This window comes from Lycorma delicatula, chromosome 12 (assembly GCF_047948215.1).
Source record: "Lycorma delicatula isolate Av1 chromosome 12, ASM4794821v1, whole genome shotgun sequence".
Lineage (NCBI taxonomy): Eukaryota > Metazoa > Arthropoda > Insecta > Hemiptera > Fulgoridae > Lycorma > Lycorma delicatula.
The window spans coordinates 26,969,202-26,996,738 of record NC_134466.1 but is presented as its reverse complement, the minus strand read 5'-3'; the positions used below and the strand labels follow the sequence as shown (position 1 = coordinate 26,996,738).

Sequence of the window (27,537 nt, the reverse complement as noted above, 5' to 3'; positions counted from 1 at the left end):
AATTGTATTTTACATGCGAAGAAATATCGGTACTGAGAGTATAAAATAGTACACATACTGCCATCTATTAAAGATAATATAAACTAAGTGGATTGTTAATTTATAGTTTCAATACCAGATATCAGTAGACGCCTAAAAAGTCTTATATATAATGTTTTAAATTAACGAAATGGAATAGCTGTAAATTACAATGTAAAATCGATTTTTTTCTTTAACTAAATAAAATTTACATTTCACATTACCTTAGATTGGTGTATTATTTCTTGATTTCATTTACAATTTCTACACTTGAATCATTATTAAACTTTTTATTCATTACGCATATGTTTCAGTTGTGAGAATTAAAAAAAGTGGGTACATATCAAAATAAAATATTTAACCTTTTTTTGGCTTTGTATTCCTTCAAACAAAAAATTCTAAAAATGTTCCGACACATTACCACTAAATATGAACAACTTAAACTAACGACAATAAAATTAGAAAAAAAAAAACAATTCTATTGAACTATAAAACATTTTCACCGTACATAAAATAATAAATATATCAATATAACAAAATAAGGACAATTGTTTCCTGTCACAATCATCACATTCATCTAACAATCTGATATGGCTTTCAAATTTTGCTATTTTTGTTCACTTTAAAAAATATTTAAAACTAAATATTTTCTAACCGATAAACCAAATCAGACTTAATAAACAACATTTTGAAAACTTACATCATAACATTAACTTATCTTCCAGCCATCTTCAATGATTAGTGCTTCTAATCTTGCTTGCGTTGGGCTCAAGTGTTTACCGTGTTGTCAAAACATCTTCTACGTGTATATGTAGAAAACTTGTAGTCATCAGTGTTAGTTGATTTATGAATTTCTACGGGACAGTCTGTAAATGGTGTGTCTTATGTTTTTATATGGAAGGTTTTTAAATGTTTACTGAAGCTTGAAATTGTTTATTGAGGTTTGAAATTCTATCCTCTGTTTGACCGATATAAAACACTATGCGATAGGGGCTGGTCAGTTTATATTTACCAGGGGCACTGTGTTTGATTGGTGAATGGGTCTACGCAATGATTTAATTTTTATTTTATTCAAATTTTTATCATTTTTGAGTTATTCTCTTTCTTTGAGTGTCTGTACTTTAATGGTATGTATTTTATGTTGATTTATTCATTTTTATTTTTTGAATTTGTGCGAGGCTACATCGAGGAATATGCTGTTAAATCTCTTTCGACATGATATAAATTTTATATTGTTGAATACTCTAATGCACTTTTTGGATAAATATGGTGTACTGGGCAATCAAGATCTTTCTTCTCATTCTTCTAAAAGTCAACAGGTTATGTAAGGTCAGGTGTAAAAGGTATTGTGAATAATATCGTATATTTTGGAAGTGCGTTTTATATGTTTTTCTTTTTGTGACTGAAGTGGGACAGTCTTTAAGGTCTTTATGAGTGGACAGAGTCAGAGATAAAGGCACCAGACAGCGCAGAGACTGGAAGATGTGATTATGATGCCTCTGGGCAGGGTATATACAGCATATTGGCCGACTACAGATTATCTAAACAGCCAATAAACTGGATCACACATCACAAAAGGAAAAGCGGTAGATCCAGAAGAACCTGGACTGAGGGTGTAAAGAAAGCCATAAATTTGAGATTTTCAAAGGAAGAGGGCAGAAGACAATGGACAACTAGATATTGGATGACGTCGACAAGTTTTTTGAACGGATTGTGTTGATGTAGAATTGCAAACTGTTTTTAATTGCAGTTCTGGATATTTTTTTTTTTGTTTTCCGGGTGGATTTATTTTTGGATAGATTTTTTTAATGTATTAGGCATAGAGTTTTCATTTGTTAGTGATGAATTTAAGGTAAGCACTACCACAAAAACTACGATAAAAAAAAAATTGAATTTTGGCGCCAGAACCTTCTGCATCTTCTACTGTGTAATTTCATATAAATATTATGGTTTTACGCTAAAAATTATAGAAGTTATATGGGTTTTTATGAAGTAATCTCAGGGCAAAAAATTTACTAAACGACTTTACAGAATAAATGTTTCAACAAAATTTTTATTTCCGTCAGAACAATTTTATTTTTGAAACGTAGATTGCTTTGTGTTACAAAGGTTGGCAGCATAGCAACTATTATTCACATGCTAACCACATGCTGTTTTTTTCTGAAAAGTTTTTGAAAGGTCTCATGAGAGGCTGTGATTGTAATATTAGTGTGGTGTGCAGTTTATTAAGCTTTGTTTTTGATAATGCCTACACAAAAGGTAAGTTATAAAACTAAAAAAGGAACTTTCCATGACAACATATACATGAAGAAAGATCAATCTGAACCTACTCCAGGTACTTCCTGTCAGAAGTGTGCATCATCGCAGAAAAAAATCACTTCATCAAAGTTTAGCCTCAAAAAAATTTAATCCCACAAATATTATGACTTTGCGGTTGGGGGAAGTAATAATTATATTTTTGATTTTTCAATTGTTAATAGCACTACTATAAATTTTGTAGGATGAAAATTTTGTGGTGAAAAAGAGTGCATTGAACTGAATATTATGCACGAGGAAAGACATGGATTAGCAGTGTTCAAATGAAATATTCTGTTTGTTTAAAATTTAATAAGTTTTATAATTCTTTTAAGTGCGCTAATGGTAAGTTTGATGTAGATATGAGATAGCCTATGTGATGAGAACAATTGTCAACAGGTTAGCGCTGCTAAAATGTTTTTTGCCCTGCTTGATTTACCTCAGCCTGCCCAAAAATATTATTAAAGAACGCTTGAAAAGTTTAGAAATATGTGCTCAAGACTCCACGATAGCAGCTACTGAAGAAGCTGTAGCTGAAAATAATGATTCTCGTGACCTAACCGTATGTCTGGATGGATCATGGTAACATTGAGGTCAGAAATCATTGAACGGGTTTGTCAGTGTAATCAGTTTTGATACCAGAAAAACTCTTGATGTTTCAGTGCACCCTAAATACTGTCAAACATGTTTATTATCAAAAGATAAGGAAGTGTCAGACATATTTGCGTGAAGAACTATGAAGGCGCCAGTGGTGGTATTGAGGCGGTTGGAACTCTTCAGGTGTTTGAAAATTCAATTCAATGTAAGGTACATTATCTAAAATATCTTGAAATTTATGAAGGTAAGGATTTATGAAATTAATTGAAGGCAAGCGATATGGAAATGATGTTTCCAAACAAAAACTTGAATGTATGGGCCACGTTGGAAAAAGAATGGGAAGGAGGACTTAGAGATTTGAAAAAAGAAATATTAGGGCGGAAATTAGCTGATGGAAAAGTATAGAGGAAAAAAATAGGCTCACTGATGTACAAATAGGCAAATTTCAAACCTGTTATGAGTTGGCTATTGGAAGAGCTGGGTTAAATCTTGAAGAAATGAAAAAAAAATTTTGGGCACATTTTTTCATTGGATATCAACATGAGCTGGATGAATCTCCAGCTCATAGTTTGTGCCCAAAAAGTGAAGTCTTCTGGTGTCGGTACAACAATTATCAGTTACTGAAACTTAATTACCAGCACAAAAACAGCTTACCAGTACCTGTTATGAATGCAATTAAAAAAATATTCAAAGACTTAGCTGACCCAGCTCTGCTAAGTAAATGTCTTAATGGTCGCACACAAAACAATAATGAAAATTTTAATAATGTATTGTGGTAAAAAATACCAAAAAAATGTATTTATTAGGCTAATGATTCTTAGAATAGGTGTATCTGATGCAGTTATGACATTTAAAAACTTTGTGCGCAATTAATATAGGCAATTCAGAATATGGATTTTTTTTGTGTGTAAAAAACTCAGAAAGCAATGGAGAATGTCACAAAAGAAGCAAGAATAGAGAAAAAGAAGAGGAAATTATTTGAGGCGAAAGAAGAGTCTGATGAGAATCCAGACTATGGTGCAGGGCGGTTTTAGGATAAGTCACACTTTACGGTCAATTTCCCGTTAAGTTAATTTCTTTTTTACAAAGGTACAATTTTCTCAAAAACTATTTGAGGTTGAAATTTTTCCAGCATGTTCTCAAGTACATATGTGAGGTATGGAACTAAAATCTAGATCTTCACATGAGTAATACACAACATTATGATATAAGTTTCAAAATGTTTCATTTATAAAATTAAAGTATTTAATTTTATAAAAAACAATATCTCTCTGTTAATGAGTTTTTAAATAATACTTTTTAAACAAACCTATATTTTTTTCTTACCAGTTGAGTACAAACGCTAAGTATATAAAGCACTTCAATTAATGACTTCCAACTATTGATATTGTATTATTTTCACATATTTATTCCACTATTATTTGTTTCAATAATAAATTATTTTATATTGCTTAATTTTTATGTGATGATGTGGACTATAAACTCTTCACTTTCTACTGTTTTAATGATTGTTTTAGAATAATTTTGTTGGAAAACATGCTTTTGTTATTTCTGTAATTTATAAATATGTACTGATCTAAACAAAATGTTTACCTATCTATTTTTCATTACTGAAGAACCAATAAACCCATTTAAATGATATTAAAATGATGTATTCTTCTACCAATATAAAAAGACCTGATTAATTATTAAATTTGACCTGACAAATTGTTAAATTAATATTATGTACAATATTGCAAAATGAAATTTTATATATTTTGGTTTTTGCAAAGGATATTATATTTTAACCACAAAAAATCCCAAAGAATTAAAAAACCTTTATACAAGTCTGTCAAACTAAAAAATAATTTTAATATTCAAAATTTATCAGATCTTTGATTTTGAGTTACCATACATTTTCACAAGTGAAAAAAGTTTGAATAAATCCTTGAATCAAAATTTGCCAACTAAATGCACTGCACCAAACGGGTTGTCGAGTTAATTCAATAGTTGCAGGTTGGTTCATTCCTAGCCATAGTCTACAATTGTTAATTCTTTAATAATAATTATTAAAGGTCTATCTATCTATCGATTATGACTAGAATTCTATCAATGATAGAAAACAAAAAAGAAAATAAATATTAATTTTTATTTATTTTCTATTATTAATGTGTACATTACAATCTGTTCAACTTGTGAACAGTAAGCAACCCCATGCCCAATGAGATGTGGATGATATGTATGACATTTAGATGAGGTGTATTCTCTACAGATTCACGTCAACCGTTCTTGAGATGTGTTTAATCAAACCCCAACCCCCAAAGTACAGCTGCAGTATTCAAATAGCAGTACTGTCTAGTACTCAGATCCATGTAAAAGTAACTAGGATTTGAATTTCAAAACCTTTGACTTCGAAAATCAGGAGATAGCCCAAAGATTAATGTTTAGAGTGGACTGCTACATGACCATGTGATTGGACCTTTTTTCTTTGTGGAAACAGCAGTTAATGCGAATATCTATCTAGAGTCATTAGAATGCTTTGTTTACCCTCAACCCAAAATCATATTCCAACAAAATGGAGCAGCACTACATTGGGGTTTATGAGTGCATGAATCCCTCAACACATTCCCAAACTGCTGGATTGGATGTGAAGGACCGATTGCTTGGCTACCTCGATCACCATATAACTCCATGTGATTTCTTCCTGTGGGGTTTCATCGAGGAAAATGTATACAAAACTCATGTAGTAAATATTGACCTTAAGGAGAGGATTGTTAATGCATTCAAACTCATAGATGTGGATATTTTACGACAAACATGACATGAAATTCATCGCCAGTTAGATATTTTGCGAATTACTAATGGTGCACACATTGAATGTCTTTGATTATAGATAAAAAAAAAAAACTTTCAGTTTTAATGTTTCTAAATTTATACAACCGGTTTTGTATCTTAATAAATAAACTACTTACTCACTATCAAAGTTGTTCAGACAATTCTTGCGCACCCAGTATAATAATGGACATAATTCCACGAAAGCGACTGAAAATTATTTCTCTTTCTGGGCATATCAGTATGACACAACTAATAACTTCTGAGTGTAGTGTTTGATTAGAGAGAGTGAATGCTATTTCAAAACAATTTAAAGAAACTGGTTCCTTTTCACCTCAAATGAAAGACAAATGTGGCCATAAAAGAAAAATTACTCTGTAAAACAGGACGGTTGGTTATTAGTGGAAAAAGTAAACTTGATTCAAAAATATCTGTTGTGGAGTTATATCGAGAATTAGCAGCCAGTGGTACAGATTTACAAGTGACAACAATTAGACGCTGACTTCTTACAGCTGGGTGGAAAGCTCATTGGCCAGCTAAAAGGCAGCTTTTAACAACGGCAACGTGCAAAAACAAAGGCAAAAACAAAGGAGCCACAGCACATATTTCTGTACCATAGAAGACTGGAAAAATTTTATGTTTTCCGATGAGTCACATTTTTATGTTGAGAGGTAAAGGATTCCATACACTGGAAAAGTATCGGATGAAAATACATCACCAGCTCATATCCAACAATCAGTTAATGTTCCCCAGAAAAAAATGTTTTGGAGTTGTTTCATTACTTTCAGCAGATGGCATGTTGAAAAGTGATGCATATATAAAGATTGCGAAGGAAAGTGTTATGACACAACTCCAAAACAAAATCTTGCAAGGCAATGGAGTGTTCCAACAAGATTGACGCCATGCCACAGTCAAAAAATTCTTCAAAGAACGAATCATTAAAGTGTTACCATAGCCAGGTAACTCCCCAAGAGTTAAACCCAATTGAAAATCTTTAGACAACAGTCAAAAATTGTACACAAAAATTGACCTTATTAAAGCAATATCTGTATTGTTTCATAATGAAATAAAAAAACTATGTAGTAGAAAAAAGAAGAAGCATGTATTCAGCCTCCTTTCACCACCCAAGTTACTACCTCTAATTTTATTAACCGTGTAAAACAATCACTGAGAGTAAGGTGGCAAGATGACTGGACGACTACCATCAATAATAAACTCTGGCAGATTAAAGATTCTGTGCTGCCATGGAACTCCTCATGCACACAAACTGGATGTGAAGAAGTAGTCCTCTGCCGATTGCGGGCGGACACACGAGGGTCACACACAAGTACCTAATGTCAGGAGTACACGCACCCCTATGCACACGATCCAACTGCCGCATGACTGTGCACCACATACTCATAGACTGCATATGTCATACGGCATTGCATCGTAAATTTAATCTACCCAGAAACATCCGTGGTATCTTGAACAATGATAACGAAATTTTGAACTGGATGTTTCTGTTTTTGCGTAGTACTAGGTTACTGCAAAACATTTAATATTGTCATATATATTTTTTATGCTAGAAGAGTTTATGATAATTTTTTTTCCCTTACTTTCAATTTTGATTTTTTTGGTTCTATGTCTTTAACTACATAAAAATCATGGACACTGCCAAGCTAGTTTAGGTTAATGCCAAAAATCTGATACTTGGGTCCAAATCATCATAACATTTAATGGAAGTTATATTTTTTCAAATAATAATTGAAGATATGTTTCATTCAAGTACAAAGGGAATTGAAAAAACACTAAAGACTATCTAGTGAAAAAAATTCAATTACTTGAGCCATATAACAATCAGTTTTTTCTTTATACTGTTTACAATTTTTAGTTATTTCTTAAAATGATTGATTATGTTATGAATAGTTATGTTAGAAAAAACAATATAATTAAACAATACAGATTAAACTTATTTGTTGTCTAACATATAATATATGACTTTCAATGAAGTTATCAAAACTGTTTTTTCACAAGACAGATTCTGCCACCAAACACTCTGAATGTTAGTATTAACTTAACTAATTTCAATATAATCTACTGTTGCAAGATGCAGTGGAATCTTATGATGAATGTATTAAATTCACTAATTTATTTGTCTAGGCTCTCTTTTCATTTAACAAAGTAACTGCTGAATAAAATTTCTGATTAGATTTATGTACGGAAAGATGTATAAAATTGATTAAGTTAAAAGAATATTTTAAGTAGTAAAGAAAAATTTAATCAGGAAACAGACTTTTCCTTAGTGAATACATAAGCATTCAATATGTATTAAGGAAATATGTGTAATGGACTATTTCCAAGGAAAAAGAATATTAATTAGTTGTTTTAACATGTACCATTCTTTCTTATAGCACTCATAAATGTAAAATACTGGAGATCATGATTTACAATTCAAATATGTTATCTCTGATAATACAGTATATATAAATATGATAAATACATTTGCTTACAGATAAATTTTTTTGATAAATTAACCAAAAAATACCTTATTTATGAAAGGGCTTAAAGAGAATCTGAAATTGATAAAAAAATTTCTGTCTCGTACAAAGGAATGAGCTAATAACATAAAACAAAAAGTGAAATAAATAAAATAATAATAAAAATAACAACATTTACTATTAATAAAAAACACAAGAAAGCTGCTTTTAAAATTTTATAGCATAATATTTTGACCTATAAGAAAAATAGCTATTACGGTTTATAATTAATTATCTGAGAATTATTTTATACATTTAGAGTACATATACAAGTTCCAAAACAAAATTAAATAGTTAATTTTTAAATAATAATCATTAACAATCCTCAAATTTCCTCTATCTAATTTAGCAAGTATTAAAATGCCAATTTCTGTAGCAGGGTAGCATCTCAGCCTTTGATCAAATCTGGGGAGTCCCAGATTTGAATCCCGGTTAGGAATGGTATTTTTCATATGCTACAAAATTCTATTTTCGTATTCCCACGTAGCTACAAAATTGTATTTTCATATTCCCACATACAAACTTCACTTCTGTGAAGAAATACATATTCAAATGAATAAAAATATGCCTGCCCTATGGAACAGGAACCTAGCTATACATTCCCAGTTTACAGGTAGGAAAAATACATCAATATGTTGATTAATATTCTAATCATCATTAGAAAATATTAATAGCTCTTGGATAGCTCCATTGTCATATCAATCAACTTTTAAACATAAGTTCTTTCACTATTTCTTAATTCAACAATTTTTTTTACAATAAATTTTGCAAAATAACTCCTAGAGTAGACTCACTCTAGTCAGATATCTTCCAAACCTTTTATTATCTAAAATTATTCATTCTGCTATGACAAATAGTGGAATATCAGACTTTTTAAATTTAAATTTTGTAAAATATACTTTACTCTTCACTTTGCCTCCGCAAAAAATATTTTGAATAGTGAAATAGAATTTCCTTTGAAGAGGTAGATGGAGGAATAGGTAGGTCCCTGGTCTAAAACAAAATTTCGAGCAATGCTTGTGCCTTAATATAACCTTCAAGGCTTAACTAAAATCAAGACAAGTGCAGAAGTTACAGTCAAAATATAATATTATTATATTCCCCCCTCAAAAAAACACTGCTTTAGAAAAATGAAGTTTGAGCTGTAAATTTGGCTCAAATATGTCAAGCTTAATTAAAATAAAACAAAACATTTTAAAACATAACAAATTCGATAATGGCACTGTACACAAATAAACCAATTAACTTCTTTTTTGAAAAGTTGTACAAAACAAAACTAAATAATATACTGCAATACTTACAAATACGTTTTTCTTCTACAAAAAAACTAACTATATATATTTCTTCATCCAAAAAAACAACTAAGTAAAACTTTACAGTAAGTTTTTTTTATTCTGATCAGTACGTAATAATAAAGAGATAACGTTGTTATACTTAAAGAGATCACGTTGTTATAAGATAAATTTTAAGTATAAAAACATAAATTATAAAATAGATATGATTAATACCCATGTAAGTTATTTAAATTATAAACACATGATATAATGTTAACGTAAATACATTAAATATAAAAGATTACAACAAAATAATTTAAATTTAGAAGGTCATTATTTACTATTATTTTGAGTATACATTTTTACCCGTTGAACGGATGCCGAAAATTAGGCGTTTTTTAAAGAATTTTTTAATTAATATTCTTTAAAAATTCATCAGCTGAGTAATGTTTTTTACGTAAAAAAAAAAATATTTTAATTGCATTATAAATAAATTGGGAGCGGGAAATTTTTGTAATTACTAAAAATGGTAATGGAAGCATTAGGACTTTTAAGCCGAAGTATTGTGCGGAGTTGTTTCACAAAGAAAGTCCCGTTGTTGGTTTGTCAAAAGTGAATATTGTTTTCTTTTTAATCGTGACTGTCCTTTATAGAAAGATTGCACAATCGTAAATATAAACACATATATAATCTAAGTATGTTTACACATTATATGTTTAAGTGCTGCTTCTCAGTGGCGCCATCAGTATGTTACATACGTATTACGAAATAAACATAATTGTACTCGGAAGCCAAACATCACGTACATGTTTAGCTTGGGTTGAAATCACTTCGTTTGTGTTGTATCAAATTCTCTGTTGAACTTCAATAATTGTACTAAGTTTTTGAAAGTTGCAATGGCAGCTGAAAGTGAAAAAGTTTTTGATGATTTGAAAGAGAGGATGGCTCAAATGCTGATATCGGGCAGTATGAGCGATTGTGAATTTGAATTTCGCAACGGTGAGAAGGTAAGCGTAACGTATACACTCCTAGATTATAAGTTACTTAAATTGTGTGTTCAATGTAGTAACGACTTACTGATTAGGGAAATTATAAGTATGCCTATTTTACCTTCTGAAAGTAAATTAATGAATGATATTTACACTGGCTTTCATCTTACATGTGTCGGTAAGTGACTTGTCTGTGTATATTCCAGCACACTAACACTACATAGTTTTCATAGATCTTATAGTTTGTTCCGTTTTAATAGAGCTGTCCTCTGATAACTTTGTGGTATAGTGCAGGTTAATGTAGAAAGGTTGTGGTAATTGTATTTTGAAGTGAAATTATTCTGACGATGTGTGTAATTTTTCAGTGGTAAAAGAGTAAAAATAGATCACATGTATGTGCTTTTAAGATTAGCCACTATATAAAGTTTTTGTCCTATACCAAATAAACGATTTAAATTAAATGAAGTATATGATATTTGTATTGAAAAATGTTGTGAAGTGATAACATATTTCAATTACATAGATATTTAAAAATCTAAAATTAATTTATAAATTCATGTTATTTTATTTAGAATATATCTATCCAATCTCAATACAACTGCGCAAAGCATCCAAAGTAAACAGAATAATGAAATTTAATACATCAGTTTTAGTTCATAGGTTAACTTACACCTGGCCGTGACAAAATAAAATTATGTTATGATCTCAACTTATATACAATACATATATTTATGAAAATAATGTTAACTGTTAATGTACTGAAATGTACTTGAAAAAACTTTAATATTATGTCTGATAGCTTCATCTGTTTACATTATCTTGGCTGTAATTCAATCACTGTTAACAGGTGGCTGTTTCCATATTACATGTACAAGCTTCAAAGCTTCTGTTTAATTTCATCAACCAAAAAAATAAGTAATTTAATATTGTTGGGATGAATGATTTGTTTTAGTATTTCTATTCTTAGATTAATATTTTGGTATAAGTTCAGGTTAATGTAGAAAGCTTGTGATAATTGCATGGTGTGAAATTATTCTGATTATATTTGTGTGTAATTTTTTAGTGGGAACAAAATAAATCACATGTACATGTTTTTAAACTAATTATTTAATCTTGTTTATACAGTTAAAATACTTATTTGCAGTCTTATTTTTAATTTTATATATAACTTATTTTGTTGTCCACTATTATTTTATAATATAAAAAAAAATATTAAGGCTAAACCTTTAAATATTAAAAATATTACTAAGTGATACAATTACTGTGGATATTTAAATTGTGTTTTTATATAATTTTGTATTTTAATGGTAAATTTTGAATTTAACTTATTTTTATTTTTCCAAATGTTTATTTAAATGCATTATTATTTTTTTATATATGTGTATATAAATACATTTATTTCTTCAATGGAAGAAGTATTTTTTTATTTGAATAGAAAAAAGTAATTTGAATTAAAAATAAATAAATTGCTTTTAGATTTGTGGAAATATAGTAGATCTATTCAGAACTATTCAGTTCTTCCATCAGTGTTGTGTAAGCATTTATCTTCTAGGGTGTAGGAAATTTGTTAAAAAATGATAATTTGGTTTATATTGCATTTTTCATGTAGTAGATTAATATTTAGTGTGTATCATTTATGTTGTATGTGCTACAGATCATATTGTTAATATTTTCATATTATGTAGTTTATTTGAGGTATTTTCTGAAGGTTGCTGCGTAGAATTCTGTTGTTTGAGTTCTTTGTACATGAATATGTTTCAGTCTGTTTAATTTAATATTTAGTGCAAATATTACAGTTAAAATTTGTACCTTGTTGATTTTTTGTATTTGTTCTACATCAGTGTATGCTTTCTTAGTGTTACTTGGTCATGGGAAATTTTTTTTATGGTTTTGAAAGTCAATAATAATGATCATTGTTAAAAATTTTGCAAAGAGTTCCTCATTTTACTTGTCAACTGATAAGGTAGTAACGATAGATACGGTAGTGTAATAAAATTATGTAATAATTATAGTTTTTTTTTATAATCACTGTATTGTGAAAAAAAGTTTCAATTTGCCCTTCGTAGGGTGATTAGATATGATCGTTTGGCATTAGACAAAATAAAAATATACAAAAAAGTAAAAATAAATTTTTTTAAAATTAACCGCAATTGACAAACATCAATTGTTTATGAGTACAAAGAATGTGTACAAAATTGTCTTCATGAACTAGAGTAATACCATCAGTTTAGTAGTGTTTAATATTTTATATGTTTATTTAATTTTAAAATATGTTTATTTTCATTTTCGCAGTGTTTTAAAAATATTTCAGCCAATACACTAGAATTAAAAATATTTCAACCAATAAGCTAGAAATAGATGAACAAATTAAAAAGTCTTGTGCCAAGTGTGTATTGTATGCAAAATAGTTTTATTTTATATTGACTGGTGTTAAATTAATATTTTAGTCATGTATTCTAATGGCTTTGCATAAATATATATCGACAAACTATTATCAACAGTAATAAAAATATACATGCATACAGTTATGATGACTTCTTGTAACAAATTGTTTTGTTTGTTATCTTTTCTGTTTTAATCTTTGTATATAAATATATGAAAATTATGAGAAAATAACTTGAAAACTTACAAAAATTTTACAATCAGTACATCACTGATTGTAAAATCATTGGCTCTGTCTACAATAATAACTTTTGTTTTTCCAATGTTTAATTTCAGTCCTAGTGCCTTACTTTTTTACTTTCTCCTTGATTTCAATTTCAGAGCCTGCGAACAGGGTCATGTTGTCAGCAAACCTTAAGTTCATTTTATGTTGGCCTCCTATTCCTACACCACCATGATACTCTTCCACATGATTTATTCTCTGTAAATTATAATAAGATCATTATGAATAAGACAGAATACATCTCTGACATACTCCTCTCAACAGGTAAAAAAGCTCCATTGTGTCATTTTCCAGACTAATCAATACACTGTCCTTTACATATAGGTTCCGAATGAGGGTAACAAGATGATCAGAAATGCCTATTTTTTCAATTTTTGCCACAGCGCTTTCCACCTGACCGAGTTGAAGGTTTTGGCGTAATCTAGGAAGCATATTACAAGAGGAGTGTCAAACTCTGTAGCTTTCTCTATCAGCTGCCTAATATTTAGGATTTGTTCACATATACCATTTTGCAAGTTGATGAATCTAACTTGCTCTGCAGAAATTTCTCTGTCCAGATAGTATTGTAGACATTAATGAAGTATATGAAACAAAGGTTTATTTGCATGTGAGATCAGAGAAATAGTGCCGTAATTTTTGCAGACCTATGTACAGCCTTTTTATGGAAGGGTATGAACACTAAGGTGTCACACTCATTAGCCATTTACCAGTTAACTGCATGTATTTAAAGATTTCGTGCACCTGTTCAGTATTAACATAAATATGTACGCAATTTAATTTATTTGAAAATAAATTCATCCACTTTTTCACTCACTAGTTCACTTTTTTAATTTCTTTTTCTTCCACATCTCTCTTTCATGTCATTTTTCTTTCTTTTATCCATTGTTATTTAGTTCTTCCATTATTTATGTATTTCTTGGAAACCTGTTATGTTTTGTAAATTATTTTTTAGTGATGAATATTCTTAAATGTTTGTTGTGTTATTTTCAGTTCTTCCATTTTTTTATTGGTTTTTAGATTTTTAAAGTGTGTAAATAGCCTGTTAGGGTTCATTCTTTGTAGGTGACAGTAGAAGGCCATTCTTCTTTTTCTGATTACATTCTGTATGTATTCTTTCGTGTTGAATTCATTATTGTGTATTCTGTATTCCTCTTCATCTGTGGTGAGCCCTAGGACTTGTGTGCATTCTTCATTCTTTTGTTTGCAGTTTAACAACGATTAGAGTTTCTTGTTAAATGTCAGATATTCATCTACATAAAGATATCCCAAATGAACGACTATAACATAGTGTCTTAGTTTAGTGTTCATTGATATGGATTTCTGTAGTTTTTCGTGGTTTACCCATCGGGTTAGTCTAGTGGTGAATGTGTCTTCACAGATCAGCTAATTTTAAAGTTGAGAGTTCTAAGGATCAAATCCTAGTAAAGGCAGTTACTTTTATATGGATTTGAATACTAGATTGTGAATACCAATGTTCTTTGGTGGTTGGGTTTCAGTTAACCACACATCTCAGAAATGGTCAAACTAAGACTATACAAGACAACATTTCATTTACACTCATACTTATCCTGAAGTAATACACTCTGAAGTAATCCTGGTGCTGGTTCCAGAGGCTAAACAGAAAATGAAAAAAACATGTTCTTAGTTAATAGTCAGTCGATAGGATAGTTACAGTTTATTGATTATTTACCTGATGGCATTTTTTTTCATGGACAGTGACTTTAATTATTTTTTCTAGGTATTTGAAATTTTTGATTTTGTTAATTTTCCCATATAGTGTTATTAGGATTTTGTGGGCTGATTAGATATTCGTCATGAATCTTGTTTTATGAGAAGAAATCTGCAGTCCTGCTGTTACAGTAATTTTATTTGCTTTGTTGTTGTTTCTAGTGAATCTGATATGATAGCCAGATCATTTGCCAAACTAGACAGTTTATTGTTAAGTTGTTTTTCTTGTATCCCAGTCTTGATTTTGTTGCTAGCGTCATTCCACTTTTTTCTCCAAATTTTGATATTTTTTATGTTTATATTTTTATATACTTATCTTAACATTATTTAATGTGTTCATATTTTAAATAATTGTACTTTAATCACATCAGTGTTTTAGATTTTTTATTTGTTGTGCATTTTGTGTTGCTGCTGTGATCAAGATTTAACTATAGTTTCTGTAGATCCATCCAGGCAAATGTTGAGGCTGTACTTTTTTTATCTGTAGAGTAGCGTATCTACTCATTGATCTTTATAAAGGTATTATTATATGCAGATTATAAAAGATTATTTATTTTTACTTTCTCTATATATTGAAATTATATGATTGTCAGATAAAAAAAATGAATCTGTTCATTGCATTTGTATTTTGCTATAAATTTCCATTCTTGTGTATTTCGTTGTAACTGTTAATAATAGTTCACATTGTTAACGATAATAAGATTATACTTATATTATCTTATGTTATCTTATTACTTTATGTAATAAGATTATATCACCATCATACCAGTACTGATACATTATTTTGTGAGCATGTTTGTTATGAGTGAAAATGTGTGTTTGTAGTAAATATGTGTTGTAGAAATGTTTTATCTAGAATGCTAAAAGTACGGAAATCCATAGGAAGGTCATCAGATTATATGTAATACTTGTTTTATAATATAAAATAATTTATCTTTTTTATGATTTCTGTATTCATATCTGTTGCATTTTTTTTATTTTTAAGAATTAGTGTCATCTTATCTTGTATTTTAGTGTTCAGGCTTGTTATATCTCAACTAATTAATTAAAAAAAAAAAAATTGTATTAAAGACATTTTTATACTCATTAATAAATTGGGATTAAACAGTATTCTACTGCTGTTCTTTTTCATTTTATGTTTTACAGTACTTTCAGTTCAATAAATAATTTGGATCTTTGTATCTAAAAATTGTAAGTTATAATTAGTTGGTAGGTTTTAATTAATGTATATTTATTTATTTTAATTTCACCTAGATGTGTATTCCCATTTGAATAAATTAAATTACATATTTTGCTAAAATTATAATCAGTAGTTCATTAATAGTGTCATAATAAGTTTAGTTGTTAGATCTAATATTTTGCTTTCTTTTTAATTACAAATAAATTTGAGGCTAAGAAACTGTAATTGCAACCAATATCAGATAGTAAAGATAAACTTTATTTAAATTTTGAAAATTGGTATGAAATCTGTGAGACTGTCGTATACAAAATATTATTGTAAAACAGTTAAATGAGTTATCATTCCGTGTTCTGCCTGACAGCAGGTCCCTTATGTCACTGCCGTCTCCATCCATTCCTGCTCCAAGGTTTATCATTCATCCTTTTGTAGTCTAAAGTTTTCATCTGTTCTATTAACTCCATCCTTCTTCCTTGCTTGCTTTTACCTTCCATTCACCCTTCTGATACAGTTCTCAAGATTCCAGTTCCTCTAACCACATGTGCTAACCAGTTTCTTTTCCTTTTGTGTACTTCACACATAAGTGCTCTTCTTTAATCCTGTTCATTAGTTCCTCATTACTCACTTTATCTCGCCATCTTACTCTCTCCATCCTTCATTATATCAACATCTCAAAAGCTTCAATCCAGTCCCTTTCCTTCTTCCTCATCATGAATACTTTACTCCCATACAAGACACTTCATAGATAGCATTTGGCTACCTCTTCCTTAATTCCAGACTTTTATTACATAGTAATTTCCTCTTCTTACTAAAGGCCTACTTTGTCATCGCAACCCTTTCTTTTACTTCCATTGTGCTCTTCCAGTCCTTTCTCATCATAATTTCCAAATATCTATTTTTTTTTTCTATTCCTTCAATTCTTCCTGCTACTGAGTGCTCTTTCCTGTTCCATTACTTAATTTTTTTTATATTTATTTTCATCCCATACTCTTTCATTTCTTCCTCCAATGCTAATAACCGTCTTTGAAGCACCTGTATACCATCATTCAACTACTATTATACCTACTATTATAACTTTTGACTGCATATACCGATTTTGGTAAAGTTTTCTACAGACTTTTGTAGGAGCAGTTTGTTGGTAAAATTTTGGAGTCAGTATCTTCAGAAGTCTGATAGTATTTTGGGGTCAATTTTCACAAAATTTCGCAAACATAACCCCATTTTATATTAAGTTCATTAAAAGTGTGCATGCTTTTCTTACATTAAAAAAAAAAAATTATCTCAAAATTCTTCCCCTTCCTGAAATATAAAAAAATCCATCTTTTATTTCATATTTGTAAACCAAATTTTTGTCTTCCTAGGTATTGTGGTTTTGCAAATGACCCAAAAAAATACTTTAGAGAAAATATTGGGGGTGGAGAGCTGATCAAAACTTAAAATATCAGGTGTTATTTAGTTTTTCAAAACTTTGTTTGGTTTATTTAAACATATAATCATAATTTGCATTAAAACTTCATCATCATTACCTCCATCCCAAAAAAGAAATCTTAGGTAACTTTTTTCATGTATCATTATTTTTTCACTATATACGAATAAATAACCAATACCAGGAAGGTAATACAATCAACTTTGTCAGCTTTTTTTTTGTAATCAACTCTGTTAATTATTCTACTTAAAAATTTTACAAAGCCTAACGGAGCCTCATTAATACAGGCAATTTGTCATCAAAATAGGCTGTATTTGAAAATCCTTACCTGCTGATTCTTTTGTCCATGCATTAGGGGTGATGAGGGAAGCTTAACTCCAGATTTTTAACATCCCGCCCTCCCATAGATTTTTGAAAAACTCAAAGTTTTTGAAATGCGTTTTTCTCTGAATCTATGCAGTTTAGAGAAAAGTTTTTAAAACAAAAAATGTAGAGGACATTCTCCTCTACAATTAATGTCTTTGAAATTATGCCATATAATTTGAAATTGAAATACTAGGTGGTGCTGAAGTTGTAAAAAACATTGTAAACGAGTAGACCGGTTTCGAACACGTGCCCAATTCACAACATTTTCACACTTTCACAAGCTACAGCTCCAAAACTGTAAGTTGTACAAGAAAATTGTTTAAATAAAAGTTGTCTGTTTTTTTGAGATTAACAACTTTTCCAAATGCAATACAGATGAAAAACAATTTTTTCCGGTGAAAAAACCGAAAAAACACAATTTTACAACTTCAGCGCCACCTAGTATTTCAATTTCAAATTGTACGGCATAACTCCAAAGACATTAATTGTAGAGGAGAATGTCCTAACATATGGAAAAAACATCAATCGGTAGGTAAGGATTTTCAAATAAAAATACAAATTGACTGTACTACATTAATTTTTCTATTTTTTACAATGATTGTTTTGTTAGTATTAATTTTATTTTTAAATCGATAAATATTTTATTCTTTTTTTTTTATTGCTTCTAATTTTAGTAATAGGATCTCTTGAATGTAAAAGTAGTAACAATCAATTATTGAAATATCTCAAGATATCTCAAATTACTAACTGCATCATTTGAATGATGTTCTCACTTGGAATGCTACTACTAATGTAGGTGAATACTAGTAACGTTATGAATAATGAGTGAATTTTACCACAATTTTAATTCGTCACTCGCTCGGATTTGGAAGTTGACTAGACCAAATACTAACTACTAATATGAATATGACTAATGAGAGAATCTCAACTACTACTTTTCATTTTTGCTCCAGTGAGTATTTTATCATACAATTACTAATTTCCAGCAACGAGACGTATATTTATTTTCTGATGTCATTTGTTGCTACCTCGTTCACTATGCTATCTGCACTCCTAATTAATTTGAAAAAATGTGTTTAAATTTGTACTCACCATGAACTTTATGTTATCAATTCCAGGTCTTAAGTATTAAAAAATTGCCACACTATAATCATTCCACTTTATCACTTTTATTAATTACACAACAAATTTTTTTTTGTCTTCAGTCATTTGATTGGTTTGATGCAGCTCTTCAGGATTCCCTATCTAGTGCCAGTCATTTCATTTTAGTATACCCCTTACATCCCTAACAATTTTAAATATTCCAAACATTGCCTGCCTGCACAATTTTTCCCATCTACCTGTCCCTCCAATATCAGAACAATTATTCCAGGATGCCTCAATATGTGGCCTATAAGTCTGTCTCTTCTTTTAACTATATTTTTCAAAATGCTTCTTTCTTCATCAGTCTGCCGCAACATCTCTTCATTTGTCACTTTACCCACCCATCTGATTTTTAACATTCTCCTATAGCACCACATTTCAAAAGCTTCCAATCTTTACTTCTCAGGTACCGATCTTCCAAGTTTCAGTTCCATATAAAGTTTCCAAACATATACTTTCAAAAATGTTTTCCTGACGTTTAAATTAATTTTTACTTCCTTGTATGAAGTAAAGGAAATATTGTGATCACGAAAAATTTGGTTTCAGATTTCAGTAGAAATATCCATTTTTTGGTATTTCCTAAAATCCATTTTGACTAGTTTTGTGACTTTTGTATATACATATGTATCTCTTATAATTCAAAAACGATAAGTGGTAGGATGTAGAAATTTTTCATTTAGGACTGTAGTAACATCTAGTTGTACAACCCTCCTTTTGATTACAATAAACTGAACTAAAAGTGTCCAAAAAGCCCAAAATCCAAAAAAAGTTTGATTTTGAACTTTTTCTTAACTGCAGTAATAAGCTCATTGAGAGCTTTTCAACAATATATCATAATGGTACTTATATTCATTGGTTTCAGACTTATAGTCATATGTAATTTTAATTTATGAAATATTTGGATCTTATAAGGGGAGGCCATCAGTTCAAATCTGATTTTCATCACACTTTTTTCTTAAGTTGGTTTTTTTTTTTAATTTATATATATTGATTTTATTAACCACTGATTGTAAAAAAATTGTAATAATTCAATAATAACAATAAAAAAAAATTTTGAAAAAATATCAGAAGTTATTAATGAAATAAAATTTTATGTGCTTTTCATTAAAAAAAAAAAAAAATGTGTATATATAATGTAATAAATAGATGCACAAGGAAGTTATGTGATGTCAACATCAGATTTTTGATGTAAGTCAAATATATTTCTGACTGAAAGCTCCTTTTGCCTGTGCTATTCTGTATTTTATGTCTCTTCTGCTTTGTCCATCTTTAGTAATTGTACTTCACAAATAACAACATTTTCCTATCTCCATAATCTTTTCTCTTCCTATTTTTATATTAAATGGTCCAGCTACATTATTTCTACTACATTTCATTACTTTCATTTTGCTCTTGTTTATTTTATGTGTAGTTCTTGTGTTGGACTTCATCCATGCTGTTCATTGTTTCTTCTAAATCTTTTTTACTCTTGGGTAGAATTATTATATCATCAGCAAATTGTAGCATCTTTATCTTTTCACCTTGCCCTGCTACTGTAAATCTAAATTATTCTTTAACATCATTAACTACTACTTCTATATAAAGATAAAAAAAGTAATGGGGATAGGGAACATCCTTGTCGGACTCCCTTTTTTATTATGGCTTATTATGTTCTTCAATTATTACTGTTGCAGTGTGGTTCCTGTAAATGTTAGAAATTGTTCATCTATCTCTATACTTGAATCTTAAATTTTTTTAAAATGCAAACATTTTATTCAAGTCTATGTTGTCAAATGCCTTTTCTAAGTCTATAAATGTCATGTATGTTTGTTTGTTTTTCTTTAATCTTTGTTCTGTTTTATTAATCTGAGGGCTGAAATTGCTTCCTTTGTCCCTATACTTTTTCTGAAACCAAACTGGTCTTCTCCTAACACTTTTTCTGCTCTCCTTAATCTTCTGTACAGAATTTTAGTTAAGATTTTTGATGCACGACTAGTTAAGCTAATTGTTCTGTATTCTTCATATTTATCTGCTCTTGCTTTCTTTCGTATCATGACAATAACACTCTTTTTGAAGTCTGATGGAATCTCCCCTTTTTCATAAATATTACACACCTGTCTATTGCTTCCTCACCTGCACTGCACAGTAATTCTGCCAGGTATCACATCTACCCCAGGAGCTATTCTGATCTTTTAATGCTCTATTTAATTCAGATCTCAGTATTGTATCTCTCTTTGTATCATCTTTGACTTCCTGTATAACATTAGTTTCTAATTGACTTCCTCCATATAACTTTAATATATTCCACCCACCTGTCGGTCTTTTCTTTCATATTATAATTCAGTTTACCATCTATATTTGACATATTATTTGATTTTAATTTATGTACCACAAAATTCTCCTTAACTTCCTGTGTGCTCCTTCTATTTTGCCAATGATCATTTCTCTTTCCACTTGTGAACACTTTTCTTTAATCCACTCTTCTTTCATAATTGCATTTCCTGTTTATAGTATTTCTTAATTGTTGATAGTTCCTTTTACTTTCTTCATCATTAGCATTCCTATACTTTCTATGTTCATCCATCAGATGCAATATATCCTCTGATATCCAAGGTTTTCTACCAGTTCTCTTTGTTCGGCCTAAGTTCGCTTCTGCTGATTTAAGAATTTATTTTTCAACATTCTCCCATTCTTCTATATTTTCTACCTTATCGTTTTTACTCTGACCTCTTACAATGACCATTCCAATCTTCTTTACCTTCTCTTCCCCAAGCTTGTCTAAATTCCACCGATTCATCTGTCACCTTTTCTTCAGGTTCTTAAACCTCAGTCTACATTTCATTGTTACTAAATTGTGTTCGCCATCAATGTCTGCACTAGGATATGCTTTGGAGTCGATGAGTTGATTTCTTTGTTTAACTCTTTGTTTAACCATGATATAATTTATTTTGCAGTGTCACCAGGCTTTTTCTATGTGTATATTCTTGTTATTTTTTGGGTGTTGGCAATTACTAAATTATACTTTTGTTGAAAACTCAATAAGACAGTCCCCTCTTTCATTCCTTTTGCCCAGCCCATATTCACCCACAAATGCCTTTTCTCAAACTATTATTAAATTTTCATCCCCTTTTATGTGTTTAATTGCTTTGTCAATTTATTCGTATACACACTACCTCATCATCATCATGGGCACTTGTAGACATATAGACGTTAACAATCATCAGCATACATTTCGATTTTATCCTTATTGCAATGATTCTATCACTAAGCTTTTTGAAATACTTTTCTCTCTTCTCTGTCTTCTTGTTCATTACAAAACCTACTTCTGCCTGCCCTTTATTTTATGCTTAGTTAATTATTCTAAAATCACCTGACCAAAAGTCGCTTTCCTCTTCCCACCAAACCTCACTAATTCCTACTATATCTACATTTAACCTATCCATTTCCCCTCTTAAATTTTCTAACCTACTAATCTTTCTTTTTTAAACTTTTAACTTTCACGCTCCGACTCTTAGAATATTATTTTTTTAATTTTCTGGTGACCCCTTACTACTCAGAAAATATCACAAATAAAATGCCAGAATTATATATTTATCTTTATTTTTTTAATTAAAAAAGGAAAATTTTGATGCAGCAATTCTAAATTCTTAACTACAAAAATAACTGTTAATTAAGATTCATTCAGAAGATCGGATAACATCAAGACAATCAATTAAAATAAAAATTAAACCAAATACAAATTTTCTCCATCACTTTCAAATATCATTTATATATATATATATATATTTTTTTTTTTTTGAATCACATTACAATCTATTTAATATGGTTTTAATTTTTGTTCATAAATTTAAAAATTATTAAATTTAATAACAGAAAAACCAAACGATAAATCATAAACAAAAATATAAAATGCAAATATAAAAGATAAATCAGTTTCAAATTTTGCATTACAATAGTCATTTAAAAATATTATTTCGTATTCCTATGCGAATTGGTTAGCTGCCCAGCCTTAGAAAACACCCTTCCTTTGGAAACTGATGTTGCAGGTACAGAGGAGTATTTCAGATTTATCTTGTATAATTCAGGTAATGAATTTTTTAGCAATTTACAAAATTCCAAAGGATTCAAAGGAAAATTACAAAGGATTTTTTGTCAGTCTTTAAATCTTGGATCAACAAAAATAGCTTGGGCTACTAATTAATAACCTTCCAAATTGCCAAGCCTTCTGCCAATAACACAAGTACATTTGCTTTTAAATTAACTCCAACATTTGTTTTTGAAATTAAAAAATTTAATGTAAGTTGCAACTTCTTTCTAAGGGAACAATTAATTCCATGTCGAATATTTATCTCCTGACAGCTCAACAGTCATTTGCTGAACAGGCTTTAAAACACTAATGCAGTGACAATTATCCATTCTAAGGCGTCCAGATATTGAGGAGCATTTGGAATTTCAGATATAGTAATGGACAGTGGATCTTTTATTTTTTTAAACGATGAGAAAATAAAATATATGTCTTGTTGCTGGAATTAGTAAGTGTGTGTGTTAAAATATTCACTCAAGCGAAAGTAATTGTTGAGATTCTCCCATCATTCATATTCTTATTTGTAGTTAGTATTCGGTCTACTCAACTTCCAATTCTGAGTGATTGGTAAATAAACAGTAGTAATAAAGTGCAGCATCACTAAAACAGAATTCCACCTGGTAGAGACATCCTGTTTAAGTTTTAATACAGGTTTTTCAATGGTCATTTGTTTGTCCCTTAATTTGCTTTTCTTTTTGTTATTTTTTACTCTCTATTCTCTATTTTCTTTTTTAGTAGAATCTTGCACAGATAAATTAAGGGTGTGAGCCTCACACGGATGGTAATGCAAATTTAAATGTTCATTAATCACATTGTTTATTACATCCATTGTCTGCAACCAACGATTGTCACTATTTTATCGGTGATATTCCATTCTTCAAAAATTGTTTTTAAAATAGAGCCGATTGCTACTCCCATATGAGTAACTAATATTTTGCGAGTCACAAGTACAATTGAATGCAGTTTGTTACTGCGTACAAAATGATTAGTCACTGTAACAAACAATTTATTGTCATCTATTGACTAAATATTGGTGGTTACTGAAACATGTTTTATTGAATTTAACATATTTTAAATTTTTTCCCTTATTTCAGAGTAATTTTGTGGGTAGCATTATATACGATAAATGTTTCCTACTAGATGGTATATGCAACAGTTGCAACTTCCTTGTTTATTCTAAAAAAATTTGTATTTTCAACCAATTATAAAGGTTGGATTTACAATGCATCTGTCAATTGCAGTTTTTTCTACAATAGATAATTCTTTGTCGTAATGTCAAAATAAACATAGTTGATTTTTTAGCAGACCTGTGTGGGTCAATCCATTTAAAGTGATCCAAGGGTGGTTTCGTGACCAGTTAAAAAAAAATTCAAACTTACCTACTTGTTTCCTACATTTCTCAGGACCTTAAAACTATTTTTTTTAGATTTTTTATTTACGTAATTTACCTGTAGCGGTAATTTCGGTGCACACACCTATTTTTGTGATTGTAAGGGTTTACAATAAAATCATAATTGAATAATTATTGGTGCTGGAAGGATGAAACAAAAAGCAATTTATTCAAATTTTTTCAAGGTAAAAGATTGGTCCAGTGGTTTATTTACCTACCTCTCCTTTCGATGAGAAAATTATCAATAAAGTTGACATGAAAAACTGTGAACTTTCACTTTTGGTAATTTTTTTCAAGAGATAGGGATAGCATACACAGTTTGAATTATTTTTTTTATATGTAGGTATATGTTGGTAGTTTTACCATAAATAATATTAATGGTGATATACGTACCCCTAAATTTTTATGAATTTTTGAAAAATAATTTTTTTTTTTTTAAATTCAAATTTTGACTTCAAATAACTCTCTGATAGGGCTGGTAATAAAAATCTCAAATTTGCACAACTTGCAGTGTTTTTTTTAGATGTTTATGGCAATTAAAAAGGTTTCTTTTATGTTGTACTAATAGAAAAGTTATAACTTCTCAAAAATCATGAAAAACTTGTTAAAAGAGATACCATTTTGACTCTCTAAATAACTGTTCCAAGGGGTTTTCTTGGCACTAATATTTTTATACTTATTACTGTAGTTGAAGTAGACTTGTTTGAACCATTTAACTGCAGTGTTCATGTTATAACAGGCGCTTGAAGGCATTTCCAACTGTCAGGATAATTCATATTGCAACATTCGCATTTATGTTTATTGCATCATTTAGCTTTGCAGTTACAGACTGGTCAGTCTGACATTAGTCAGTGACCTGTTCGCAACTTTACCGAGTGTCTCAAATTTTATCCTGTGTTTGGAAGTGTTTAAATAAATAAGTTTTACTTAATAATATTATATTTGAAAATTTTAAAATCTGTTAAATTTTTACATTATTTTCAAGTAATTTTACATAAAACAATGGAAGAACAATGTTCCATAGGAATTTATGTGAATGAAGAGTGCCATAAAACAGTGTATGGTATACTGCTAAAAGAACTCATTAAGATTTGTGAATTTAGTGCTGAAAACCAACAACTTATTTATTTTTTTTACTTGTTAATTCAATAACGTTTTTGTCAAAATTCAGTCACCTGTACAGACATTTCTGTTGTGACCCTTTGAGAACTCGTAAAAAAAAACCAGTTAAGAAAAACTTAAGACAAATAACATTAGAGCAAGCGCTTAAAGAACACATTTTTTGAAATTTAAATTTAGTTCCTGGAAAGTCTTCGTGTTAACTGTTTCAAAAGTTTTTTCTCGGCAGAACAAAGAACTATATGAATGTGAAGACTAAGAGCACTACATTGCCCCACATCACAATCTTGAATATAGGATGCTGTTGTAGCATTTTGGGTGTATCATCTCTATCAAAATTGAAAAAAATTAAGCCTGGATCAAAGGCCATCAGCATTAAAATTTAAAATAAATAATATTTATGAAAAATTAAAAAAGAATGTTGAATTGTGTTTTGACTAAAAAAAAATCCAGCTCAATCTAATTCACATGAATATAATGATATTATTTTAAACCTAAAAATTAAAAAAAATGTATTCTTGCTTCTAAAGAAGATAAGTTTAAAATTATCAGTTTACTTCCCCAATCTTGGACTAGATCTAAAATAATATCAAAGTTCAATGTGTCTGAGTGCTTGATTAGACTTACGAGAGAATTAGTTAATGAGCAAGGCATTCTGCCAAAGTTAGGTAAAAGATATAAAACAGGAATCAGCAACGACTCAGTTAAAAAAGTTGTGTTATTTTATCAAGATGACAATAATAGCAGGTTGTGTCCTGGTAAAAAGGATTGTGTTAGCATGCATGTTCGTGGTTTCAAAGTGCATAAGCAAAAGCACCTTGGTCTGATAAACTTAAATGAATTGTATATCTCCTTTAAAAGTGAAAACCCTGAGGAAAAAATTGGAAGATCAAAGTTCTGTGAACTATCCAAAGTGGTGTATCTTGGTTGGTGGATCCAGGACTCATACAGTTTGTGTCTGCCCTCTACCAGGACCAATAATTTTTCAGTTATGATTTTTTCCGTAAACCCTTACAATCACAAAAATAGGTGATCATATTACCTAATTTTTCATTTAACTGTAAAAGATGTTTCACTCTTTAAGTGCTCTTTTAGGTTTGTAGTATTGCCGAAAAACTTAAAATTTTTTTTTTTTTTTAATTTTCAAGAAATTCTTTTGTTGTCTTCATTCTTAGTAAAAAATTCTCGAACAATTGATGATTTCTTCCCTAGTTTCATAATTCTACTCTATAAATACAACTAAATACGAAAGTTTCTAAATAGGTAAATTGTAATTGAAAAATAATGAAACTCAATACCAAAGTTTAACGAAATAGGCACTAAATGAGTGAATTCTAAAAGTAATAACTCGTATAATACTAAATTAAGATTTTGTAGACTGAATCCAAAAACTGAAGAAGTAAAACTCAAAAATCCTATTATTTTTCTGTGTTATTAATTAATGCTGACTGAAATGGTAACAAATAACACAATACGAATTAACGCAAGATTTATAAACAAAAAACAAAAATATCAAAAATATTAGTGACTGATTGAGAACAAGGTAATTATTTAATAAACCACTGCATTTTGCAGAAAATAATTTTTAGGAAGGGATTAATTGCGGCGTAAGTAACCAGTAGGCAGTTAAACTGCATACAGTAACTTATGAAATGATCCATTAAGCTATTTAAGTGTAAAGCTATTAAAGTGTAAAAGCTATTAAAGTGTATCAGTCAGACTAACAATCTTATTCAATGTTTTTGCTTGTGAAAAAATATTTAGTAATATTCTTATTTTGAATGAGTCATTCGATTGTTTATATCATTCTATTACTAATATCTCGATTATTAATATCATTCGATTTTGCCCATCACTATCTGATTTTATTGATAGAGCCTCACCTTGTTGTTAATTATGCTACTTTAATTTTATTTATTTTGATTTACTGATGAATTATTATTATTATTAATTGCAA

The 27,537-nt window shown here is 29.5% G+C and overlaps 1 protein-coding gene and 1 long non-coding RNA gene across 6 annotated transcripts in view; one reads left to right on the top strand and one right to left on the bottom strand.

Moving 5' to 3' along the window:
• LOC142333035 (uncharacterized) overlaps positions 1–9,688 on the bottom strand; it is a 127,239-nt gene extending 117,551 nt beyond the window's left edge. For 3 of the 4 annotated variants that reach the window (XR_012758496.1, XR_012758494.1, XR_012758495.1), the window contains exon 1: positions 9,542–9,687. This is a non-coding gene — a long non-coding RNA (uncharacterized LOC142333035). Of the gene's footprint in view, positions 1–9,541 lie in introns of all 4 variants that reach the window. The other variant, XR_012758497.1, reaches the window with a different exon arrangement.
• A 380-nt stretch (positions 9,689–10,068) lies between these two features.
• Positions 10,069–27,537, top strand: part of LOC142333048 (BTB/POZ domain-containing protein 1-like) — a 43,540-nt gene continuing 26,071 nt past the window's right edge. The window contains exon 1 of one of the 2 annotated variants that reach the window (XM_075379851.1): positions 10,069–10,521. In XM_075379851.1, the coding sequence (XP_075235966.1) occupies positions 10,411–10,521 (111 nt within the window). In that variant the 5' untranslated portion in view covers positions 10,069–10,410. The other variant, XM_075379852.1, reaches the window with a different exon arrangement.